The 12,049-nt window shown below is 40.6% G+C and overlaps 1 protein-coding gene across 3 annotated transcripts in view; it reads right to left on the bottom strand.

Annotated features, from left to right (window-relative positions):
• Positions 1-12,049, bottom strand: part of RASGRF2 (Ras protein specific guanine nucleotide releasing factor 2) — a 301,469-nt gene that overhangs the window by 152,939 nt on the left and 136,481 nt on the right. For all 3 annotated transcript variants that reach the window (XM_037801641.1, XM_037801642.1, XM_037801643.1), the window contains 3 exons: positions 11,676-11,929; positions 4,907-4,986; positions 4,302-4,495 (listed from right to left, as the gene is read on the bottom strand). In XM_037801641.1, the coding sequence (XP_037657569.1) occupies positions 4,302-4,495; positions 4,907-4,986; positions 11,676-11,929 (528 nt within the window). The remainder of the gene's footprint in view (positions 1-4,301; positions 4,496-4,906; positions 4,987-11,675; positions 11,930-12,049) is intronic.

Below are 12,049 nucleotides of genomic sequence, written 5' to 3'. Positions count from 1 at the left end.
ATATTATATATATAATTACACTACATAATTATACATTTTCAAAAATCATTTCATAGGGAAACAGATATAAGTATCATCAAGTCACTGGAGTCTGTAATTTAGATGTTTATCTGTTTAAAATTTAAAAAATACAAACTGACAACCCTACTGCAATGTTCTCTGTAAGAATTAAAGCTTGGGGGAATACAATAAGTCATTCTTATTACATTGTGCTCCTAGTTTACCTCAACCTACTCCTAGAGCAGTAAAAACATTGCTTCATTAGATCATTGATTCGTAATTCTGTTCATGAACAGACTACCCGAATTCCGTCAAAGGCAGAAACTCTACCATCCCTATGAAGGTTTTAATAGGCCACAGTCAAGAATTAACTCAATAGTGATTCAATATATTTATTTTGTACTGGCTTTTAAACTAATTTTTTTTTTTAGAAATCAAGGTTTAATTTTAATGACAACATGCATGAACATAACACCCACTACACAAGACGGATCAGATTGTATGCTTCAGACTTTGTACATGTGTCCAATTCTCCAACAGTACAAGGATACTTCTCCACTTTACAGATAAGGAAATGTGTGTCAGCAGGTTCACTACTTGCCCAAGGTGGCCTCAGAGTAAGTGGCAGAGCCTGTGACATGGCTCAGAACAACACACTACCTGTGTCCCCTCAGAGCCACCCACATGGGTCTCTCCTGTGGGGACTAGAATCTCCCCCACTACTAAAAAGACATCCGAGAATGAAGAAAAGTAAAAACAGCTCCCCAGGACCCTCAGGGCAGTCCCTTCCATTCTGGCAGCTCCATGAATGACCCTATTTCTGCTCTTTTGCAGGTTTCTTCAGTTGTTTACTAATATTTACTGCAATATATGCACTAAGCAGAGAAGCAGCTGCCATCAGCACAGACATCAATTTGCAGCTAATACTCTGGAATCTCATCCTATGGAATGTCATAAGTCAAGGTTTCGGGCAGTGCAGACAGGCTCCTTGGTTATCTGTGAGTGGGACGGAGGAGACACCTTCCTCTGTAGGACACACGGAATTTCTCCATCCCGTAAACTTCTCATTAAGGCTAGTCCCTCGTGGCATAGGGCCCTGGGATAAGTGTGCTTTCAAATATCCCTTCTGTTGGCACAATCCCATGATTCATAAAAGTTTGCCTCTAAGTTAGTAGTACTACAAGGAAACCAAGGCAATCAACAGCTAATGCACTCAGTTTTTCATAATAAAGGATGCAGGAGTGGGAGAGCCTTATTGCTTGTAAGGCACTGACACCAACAAAACTAAGTTTAGTCAATAGCTTCATGATTCTCCCCCATTAATTAAATCTATTTTAGAGAGCTGCCTGGCTAAGATTCAAATGGATGGGTTTGAAATTCAGTAACTGGCCTTTTCCACTTTCTGGTAGAGGAACTAACAAGCATTCAAACTGCCAAAAAAGCAGGCAAAGGAAGGTCTGCAGAGTAGTTGGACAGCCCTCCAAAGAGTGCAACTGTATAATCAAGAGCTGATTATAAATCTGTTCAAGAGACCAAAGAATCATAGTAAGTACTGTATGAATAAATCAAATTCTGCTTCCAATTATAGGACAAATATTTGCCACTTTATAGACATTAGTTAGCCTGCTCTCCAATTGTAGTTAATAACAGATAGAGCAGCAAATGGCTACTTTCCGGAAAACATCTAAAAGCACAGTTCTCACCAGAAGCAGATTTCATGATTGGCTTACCTATGGACTTTCAACGTATAAATATCCAAATGAACAGATGAGTGGCTGAAGGCAATTTAATCAGTACCAGCCAAGTCACTGTCTTTGCTAAATAAAAATTATGTGAATGACTACATTATTTTCCAGAATAAATTTCTTGGCAACACTTGGTCCTACTGGTCTGATGCTTAAATTGAGCCTAATTTCACTGCATCATCCAAATTCTACAATTTCTCCAGGTCTCCATAGTACAACATACTTCAATAACAGCAGCAATAAATTCACTCGACAAAGGGCTCAGAAGGAGGTAGACTACATCCCCTTTTCCCTTCTACGATATAAGCCTGCTAAAAGTTCCCAGGCACCTCTTCTCTTCCCTCAGCCCCACAAGCAACCTCTGCCCCCACATCTAGACTCATGGAAAACTCTGGGCCAGAGACCCTTGGTAGTAGAAACTAGGGTCACCTCTTCCACTGTTGCCCTGCAGCAAAAATTGTAGATCCCCAACCTCATCTTGAAGTATCCAGCCCTACACAGGAAAAAGCTGGAGGTACAGAAGCAGAGTTGCTAACTCAATGTATGCAATGCGAATCAAGCTTCTTTTAAGTTTAAGGCTTCACCCAGCATAGCTCTGATAAGCTGAGACCTTTGGTTACCCTGCTCCAGAAGAAGCCAGAGAACTTCAGTATCTGGGGTTTGGGGCCATATCATCTGGGGGAGTCCTATACTAACAGTAGGCTCCTTGAAACACCAAATAGTTAGTTATCCTAAACCAAATTTTCAGAACCCATCTAGTCCCCCTTGGATCACTCTAAAGCTCTGGAAGATAACTAGAGTTTAGATGCCTCAATTTACAGATTCAGTAATAAAGATTCAGACTGATTCAATTATTTCCCCCAATGCTATGTTTGAAAGGTGAAAAAGACATTCCAGTCTCCTAAAGATTCCCTGTTCAATGTTCTTTTTTTGACATTATGGGATTTCTTTGGGTCAATCGAAATGCTGAATCACTGCGATTGGCCTTAAACTCCAAGCGGAGGGGAGGAAGGGTGGTGGCATTTTTAAGAAATCCAAAGGCCTTTCCATGGCCTATGTTCAACTGTGTTTTGGACACCTCACCTGGAGTGCAAGTTTGCAGTTCTGCTATTTTAAAACTTTGAGAGAATCACACCAGGAGGGAATTTGGCAGCACTGGAAAGACATCAACAGGCTGTTCAAAGGGTCCTTCTCTGAATGACCGTGTGTTTTTTTCTACCATTGTATAGTCATCTGATTTGGGAGCTGCTGAGCAGATACAATTGGGGCATTTTATCATTACCTAGAGGTAATTGCTAAAGATCCAAATAGAATTTCAGAAGAACATTATATTATATAAAATCTACTTTACTGTAAATAGATCTTAAATTACAATTTTGTATATGGTAAAAAAAAAAAAAAATTCTGAAGCTTTCCTTGTGAAACATTTCCTCAAAGAAGCACAGAGTTAAAATGACTTAGTTCTATGGGAAAAAAAAAAAAACACAAAAAACAAAAAACAACATTACAAAGTTTTGCTACTTAAGTGGTTTTGAATGGATCTTTTGGGTTTTAAAGAATCTTAAAAAACTGCTTTGGTGACTTCCAAGATTTTAAGTAGGACTGACAAACTTTAAGACAAACAATTATGAACCGGAGTATTGTTTCTTTCTGAGGCTACAAAATGGTTAGTCGGGTTCAGAGAAGCCAGTTCAGGAGGACAAAGAGCTCCTCAGTAACCATAACACACGATTAGTGGAATTGGTTTACCACATGACAATTTTTAGGCCTGGCCAGAAGCCCCATAAATTCCACATGGGAGCACTCAATGCCTGTCCAAAAGAACAGAATCAACACTTTTCAAAAGAACAGGGGATTCTATACAAATTTTGGCCTCCTCAAGGGCTCCTAATGGTAAAGCCACAGACACAGGAAAGAACATAAGTGTCCTTGATCTCTTGGGTCGCTCCAGTCCCAAAAGCTTCCTAGCAATGACCTTCCTTGCAATGATCTGCCAAGAGTCCCCAGGTCCAGCCAGTGTCTTCTGGCTCCTAACTCTGCCCTGTGGCTGGTGAGGTCCTTCTTTAGCTCTTCAGAGCTCCAGTCAGGGAGTCTCAGCAGCAATCACAGCAGGGCAGGAAAGATGGGCAGGAAACAAAAACCTTACCAGAAGTCTCCCCCAGTCTCCAAGAACTTTTTATGCAACCAGTATAAACTGGAACATTTGCACAGCATCCTATTTCTGTAAACCTAATAATATTTTTAAACATGCTGGAGGAGGAGGCTCCATGGAAGAGGTCTGTGTGTAATCTTTTTGTGAAGAAAAAATTGTGCTTCTTTTTCAATAACTCACTCCTGAGTTATTTGTTTCAAAAATACCTGGTTTTCTCACGGAGACTAGACAACGAGTATGTGGCATAAGATTTATTTATGTCAGGATCAAGCTCAAGACAATGACAGAGACAAATACAGCAATTCCTCACAGGTAGGTCTTATGCATCTCACTGTGATCACATTGGGTATCAGTAACATCCACCTGGAGCAAGTGACTTATAAGATGCATTACAAATGATTTACCTGAAACATTGGATAGGTCAAAAACGTTTCCAGCATCCTCCCCTCACAAGCAGGGTTGGCTTCATACTGTTTTAAGAGTTTGTCAAAATCTCTGTTTTGCTTACAATTGGCGAGTACTTGGAGACTGTACTGGTGATTACGCACAAATTCTTGATAAATGTTCAGCATGGGGAGCAAAATATCAAACAGATCAGCTGGAAAGAAGAAGTAAACATGGCAGTTTCTCTTGGTGCTTGGTAAATTATCTAAGGGACGGGGAGAGACTGTGTACGCTCCGTGGTAATGGCAGAGGCTGGCTCCCAGCACCAGATGTCAGGTGGGCACAGGGCCCGGGTCCAGCTGCCTGAATGACCGAGCCATAAAGTGTCCCCTCGGGCAAATCCCAAATCCCACCCCAAAGAACGATGACAGGGCAGGTGAAACAGTCAAAAGGTAACTACTGAGGCAGGGCCCAACAGCCAATGAGACAGATTCCCAGTGGTTAAGGAGGCTCACTGGTTAACAGGGAAATTCAGACCACTTGGGCTGAAAAACGTAGAGGTTATTTTTCTCTACTTATAGCCATACTAAAAGGAAAGTCTTATATCTCAAAAGCAGGCACTTACCTAAAATTAAAGTAGGCCAGTTAGCTATTCTTGCCTTCAGTCCTTGATGAAATATTTCATGAAGAAACATGATTGTTTCACTATAAAAAAATGGAAAAGTAATATAATTTAGTCACTGTAGAATGTTTGTTTTGTTAAAGAAGTCCACTGAGACCTTAAAGCTGTAATATATGCATGTTTTGTAGAGCCTCCAAACTCTACACCCACTAATTGCATGGATCATATCAGCCTCCATTAAGGAATTTATCTTTTAAACAACCTCAAAAGCCCAAAGAAAATTCTGTGCTATGCTTCAAAAATTGGAGAACAGAAAGCACCAAATCACTGTCATATAACTCACTTTACTAGTTATAAGTCAGCTTTCCACCTGTACTAACGTAGCACTTCAATGGGTAATCAGAAAATTAAAGCTACTATCATTTTTAAAAATTTGACTTGATAACTCAAGGAAAAGTCTTTCTATCACTAAAATGAATTTTGTCAGAAAGAAAGAGGAGAGGAAAAGCTGTAGTAAAGATTTGACAGAATGCTATTGCTACCACTCCTAAGACATGAAAGACAGAATGTAAAAGAATCTTCTCAAAAGGGCAGAGCCTACATAGAGACACTACAATGAAGATCAGGTACAAGTTAGATAGCCAAATTCCTAAAAGGGTCAACAAGTCAAAATATCTTTTGCTTTTTCCCTTGAGAGAATTAGCCTTCTGGAATAAGCCTTTGAAGCCTTTTCTGAAACAACACATGGACCCAATCAAATACAGAATTATTTATCTCCATAAGATCACTTGGCTTGTTATAAGTCAAACTCATTACAAGAAACAAGGGAAAGGTCTTTACTACTATATTCAAAAGGTCCATGAACTAAAATAGATAATTTTTGAGGGTTGCAATTTTTTTTTCTTATATAGAAATTTTAACTAAGTAGCATTTGTTATTTAGGGATTTCATCCAAATCTACTTTGGTAAATATTATAGATTCATTTCTCAACCTCCCTTCCACCCTCCTTTTAGTTAGAGAGGGCAGAGAGCTAAAACTGCATTTTCCCAGACTCCCTTGCAGCTAGGATTCTGGATGTGAATTCAGTTTCACCAACAGATGCACTTAGTAAGACATGGAAGCCACCTTCCTGCTGCTGAAAGTCAGTCATGGAGATGCACATGTTTTAGGGCAGTTGCAGCACCCAGACTCAGTATTCTAGTTTCCAGGCACCAGCTTCATGAGTCTGAGAGGCAGTTGTGGGGGCAGAAGTTTCCTAACCCTTGAATCATATCTATGCTGCTGTGCTCTTGAACTCGATGGTCCTGGAGCAGCTCCCCAACTTTTACTCCTCCAGCCCTTCCAAAAGATTCTGTGAGCAGCAGATTACCTCCACTCAGAGGGTTTTCTCTTTCCTACACTGAAAACTAACTAGCTAGCTGATACATCTACCTTCATATTTTGATAGCTGCATATTCAGAAAACAGGAAAAAGTCCTGCATGTTAAGTAGGTAGACTGTATAAACTGTGTTGAAGCTGAGAATAATTGACCCGCCTAGGGCTTAAGTTTCAAAAGCAAGAAAAGGGAATCTAGTTAAACAACAGCAATGACAACACCCTTTGAGGCTCACCTTTAAAAATGTACCTTTTCAAATCTTCATCTTGGCATTAGGTATAGTGAACAATTGCTACCCTGCATGAAGAACCTACGGCCTCACCTTCCTAACAGAAGCAAACTTAGACAGTATGATAAACTTGGCCTTTCATTGTTTCAGATCAAACAATGCAATGGAAAAAATCCCCAGAGGCAACCTAAAGCTCATGTGGTATGGATTTCAATGGCATCAGTACCAGAGAGTGCAGTTCACAATCCTGTTCATTGCCATTAGAACTTTTGAAACTGCATACTTGGGTGACCAAAATGAAATGCTAGCTGAGAATCAAGAGCTACCTTGAAGCCACTTGTGATGTTTCAGGTACTTGAGTGGAGCTACTGCCAAATAATGTGGGGAAATCCCCCTTCTTCCTCTCAACAAAAAAGCTTAGCTTTTAATCTCGTGTTATCAGACTACCACTCATCACTCTTCCTTATTGCAGCCATCTACAGAGGCCCCATCATCTTCCCTCATGGCTTGAGATCCTAACTCCCAGCTCATGGTCAGTCTTCCCACCAGCAATACTCCTGTCATAATTCTTGGTGACTCCAATACGCATGCAAACAATTTTCCCATATCTGGCCTCTCAGATCTTTGAACTCCTCTCCTCCAAAAATCTTGTCCTCATTCAACACTCCCTTGATTATACTCTAGGCCTTGTCAATGTCAATAACTGCATCCCGTCCCTAACCCAGTTTTAAGCACACCTCTCTCTGACCACCCCCTACCTTTCTTTCAATTCACTGCCTTTAGAATCCTGACTCTAAAAATTCTTTCACCCTACCAGGACCCAAATCCAAAGATTATTCCACATTTGCATTGACCAACACTCCCCAATCCCTTACCATCACTTCCCTTGCTACACAGCTTAGATTCCACAGTTTATGATTACAATCGCTTCCTTGCAAACACCTTCGAATTTCTTTGCTCTTTTCTCACTTCATCCTATTAGCCTCACACAACACCCATCCCAGTTAAGTTCCACCACTCCAGCCACTCTGAACCTGTACCCACGCAGCTGAAAGTGGCTAAAGAAATACACACAGCCATGCTGACTGGTCTCACTCTAAAGTCATGACCTCTAATCTAATATGGGCTCTTAGGGCTACCTAGGAATTACACTACATTTCCCTACTCCATTTACACTCCTGTTCTCCTTGATCACTCTTTCACACTGTAGTGGATTGAACTGTGTACCCCAGTTTGGACATGTTCTTGGTCTTATTCTGCATTCTGGTGAGTGTGGACTCATTGTAAATAAGATCTCTTTAAGAAGCTGCTACAGTTGAGGTGTGGACCAACAAAGTCAGATTGGACTTTAATCTGTGATACTGGAATCCTTTAGAAGCAGAGTAAAAGTCAGACAGAGATAGAAGCCAAAAATCAATGGAACCCAGAAGAGAAAGGAGAAGACATTGTCGTGTGCATTGCCATATGATGGAAAGGCCAAGGAACCCCAAAGATTGCCAGCCACTCCAGAAGATACTGACCCAGGAAGGAAGAAAGCTGTCCAGCCTCTGAAACTGTGAACAAATAACTTCCTGTTATTAAGCCAACCCATTGTATGGTATTTGTTTTAGCAGCCGGGAAACTAAAACACACCCTTTTCCTCTCTTCTTGAACTCCAACTTCTCCTTCTCCCATCACTCTCATCCAATGTCCTTGCTTCCTAACTACGAATGTGTCCGTATACTATTCCTTCCCTGCCAATGCTCTCATCAAATGCCTATCGCTTGACTGTGCACCAGCTCCTATTCAATTTTGCCCATGCAAACTTACTGCTTCAGCCATTCTCCCTCTTTTCTACATCATTTATTTTTCCCTCTTCATTGCTGTAATTTTTTACCATCCTAAAAAAAAACACACTTTTTTTTAAATCTACCTCCAGCTACCACTCTGTATCTCTGCTCCTCCTTGAAAGTTTTCTATACCGTCTTTCCCATTTCTATCCCTCCTGCTCTCCTAGACTCTCTCCAGTCAGGCTTTGGCCACTCATCAATGTTACCAATAAACTCCAAGTTGTTAAACTCAAAGGTCAATTCTCAATTATCTTCTTATGTGACCTTTTTTGTCACAGATGTTCATTCCTCCTTGCCCTGGCTTCCAGAACAACTCATTCTCCTGGTTTCCATCCTGTTATTCTGACTGATCCTCTTCACTCTCCTTTGCTGGTTCCTCCTCATCTCCCTAACCTCTAAATGGTGGGGTGTTCCAGGGCTCAGTCCTTGGTCCTCTTCTTTTATCCATCTCAACTCACTTCCTTGGTTATCTCATTCAGATTAGCAGCTTTAAGTACCACCCACATGCTGCTGGGTTTCCAGATGTATACCTCCCACTCAGACGCTCCCCTGAACTCCAGACTAACATGCCACTCCCTACTCACTTGATGTGAGCAGCATCTCACACTCAGCAGGTCTTTATCTTTTCCCCTAAACTTTTTCTTGCCTCAATCTGTCCCATTTAGTAAACAGCAATGCCATCCTCCCAGTTGATCAGGCCAAAAATCTGGGAATCTTACCTTTCTTTTCACCTTCTTTCGAGACCTGCATCAAATCCATCAACAAACCCTACTGGCTATATGTTAAAAATATGCCCAGAATCCAACCACTTATTGCTGGCTTCATTAAAATCATTCCTTGCTTAGATTATTGCAAAAGTCACCTAAGAGGCTTCCCTGCTGCAGTCATTTCTCACCTGATTTATTGAAATAACCATGAAACTGATCTCTCTGACTGCACCTTTGACCCCCATAGTCTCAACAGAGAAAGCAGAGTGACACTTTTATAACACAAGTCATATCATGTCATATCTATGATCAAGACCTTTCAATACCTTCTCATGTCAGTCATCGCGGAAGCCAAAGTCTTTGCGATTTTCTTCCCATTACCTCTCTGATGTCCCCTCACCCACATTGCTTCAGCCACACCGACCTTGCATGCTCCAGCCTCATGGTCTTAGCACTGGCAGTTCCCTCTGCTTGCACCACACCTCCGCAAGAGGACCACATGGCTGCTTCCACACCAACTTCAATTCTTTGTTCAAATGTTACCTAACTTTTGTTCTGAAGGTTGGTTATAAAAAGCTGTGGTACACAATTGCATGGAACTTTGAATAGGAAGTGAGATATGGTAGGTTAGTATAGGCTGGAGTGAAATAGTGACACATCCCAGAGTAATTTGGGCAGATAATAAAAAATATATTTACAGCCTCCCCCTCCCCAGCCCCGAGGATCTAGGGGAAGGTGCAGATGTGTTAGACATCCTCACCTGGACTGGTGTTGATGTTGTCACAAACATTGGGACTGGCGGTTTGATGTGCTGAGCCCTCGATCATGGGACTTGCCCTTATGAAGCTCGTTACCGCAAAGGAGAGTCTAAACTTGCATGTAATGGTGCCTAAGAGTCTCTCCCTGAGTACCTCTTTGTTGCTCAGATGTGGCCCTCTCTCTCTCTAACTTGAGCCATCTCGACAGGTGAACTCGCTGCCCTCCCCCCTACGTGGGACCCGACTCCTAGGGGTGTAAATCTCCCTGGCAATGCAGATATGACTCCCAGGGATGAATCTGGACCTGGCATCGTAGGATTGAGAATATCTTCTGGACCAAAAGGGGGATGCAAAATGAGACGGAATAGTTTCAGTGGCTGAGAGATTCCAAATGGAGTCGAGAGGTCACTCTGGTGGACATTCTTATTCACTATATAGATAACACCTCTTAGGTTTTAATGTATTGGAATAGCTAGAAGTAAATACCTGAAACTACCAAACTCCAACCCAGCAGTCTGGACTCCTGAAGACAATTATATAATAATGTAGATTACAAGGGGTGACAGTGTGATTGTGAAGACCTTGTGGATCACACCCCCTTTATCTAGTGTATGGATGAGTAGGAAAATGGGGATAAAAACTAAAGGACAAATGGGGTGGGATGGGGGGATGATTTGGGTGTTCTTTTTTCACTTTTATTTTTTATTCTTGTTCTGGTTCTTTCTGATGTAAGGAAAATGTTCAGAGATAGATTGTGGCGATGAATGCATAACTATGTTATCATACTGTGGACAGTGGATTGTGTACAATGGATGATTGTATGGTGTGTGAATGTATTTCAATAAAACTGAATTTAATAAAAAAAATTAAAAAAAAACTGTGGTACAGCCCCATAATGAAATACCATGTAGTGATTTTTTTAAATGAAAATGCTCTTTATGTACCAGTATGGAAAATCACCAGGATATATTGTTAAGTGAAAAAAAGCAAGTATCTGTTAAAATATAATGCCTTTTGGTAAGAAAGGGATAAATAAGGTTGTATATTCATATTTTGGTCTACATCAAGAAACACTGGAAGTATATACAAGAAACTAATAAAAACGGTTGTAGACAGGAAAGGGGAGAAATGGAATGGACCGAGACAGAGTGGGAGTGAAATATGCAAATATTGTTCAATGTTTTTATGTTGTTTTGATTTTTGAACTAAGTGAATGTATTATCTATTAAAAAACAAACAAGTAAAATTCTTAAGTAAAAACACTCAACTAGTCCCTTCTTCCCTTCTTCCCTTCCCTTCTGAATTTTTCTCCACAGCACTCATCACCATATGATGAGTACACTTTTCTTATCCTGCATGTTTTCCTTATTTGCTTTTCATTGTCTGTTTTCCTGAATCAAAATTTAAGTTCCATGAGGATAGGGATTTCCTGCCTTGTTCAGTGATGTAACCTGAGCAGTAAGACCACCATAAATATTTATACCCTATACATATATATTTCTTATATTAATTTATTTATATATTTATTTCTTAATAACTTTGGCACGTCCTAAAATACTTCTGCATAAATTACACGTAAAGACCCATTAACTCCTCAGTTTATGAAGGTGATTATCTTCTCAACACACACATAACACAATGACAAGAAAACATGTCAAAGGAGAAGAAAAACTGGGAAAAGCAGATGGCAAGATGCAGGGTAAAGATAGGCAAAATTTGGGCTACTAATGAAACAAAAATGATAGCTTCACTATTTTCAACGTTTATAAACTCAGATGAATTTATGAAACTATTTTTTTTAGTAAAGTAAAAATTCTTTCAGGACATACAAATGGGTTTTTCACATGACTCTTTGATCCATGCAAAGACCAACCTGTTGAGAAAAATACTGCTGACGTCGTCGTGGCTGATGGGGGGCTTCTTGGAGCTGGCTGCCATCCGCAGGGGCCGAAGGAAGCCGTTGACCAGAACGTAGAGCTGGTGAACATACTCTGACTCGGCCTCCACCATGGTGAACACAATCTGGTTTCTCTTCCTCATACTTTCAGCGTGAGGAGAACAAATGTAATCCTGCACGATGGTCTTCCATTTCCTTCTACACAACCATCCTCGCATGAAGCTCTGCACCTACAGAGCAAAAATAACAAAAAGGAATCTCATAGAGGCATGAGACCAACTTTCTTCAGCATAACATGCCTCAGTGTTAGATGATATTCAACTGTTCTCAAGTATTGTTTAAAATTTAAG

The sequence above is a fragment of the Choloepus didactylus genome, chromosome 13, assembly GCF_015220235.1.
Source record: "Choloepus didactylus isolate mChoDid1 chromosome 13, mChoDid1.pri, whole genome shotgun sequence".
Classification (NCBI taxonomy): domain Eukaryota; kingdom Metazoa; phylum Chordata; class Mammalia; order Pilosa; family Megalonychidae; genus Choloepus; species Choloepus didactylus.
The sequence above is the reverse complement of the archived record's forward strand: the minus strand, read 5'-3'. Positions and strand labels throughout refer to the sequence as shown.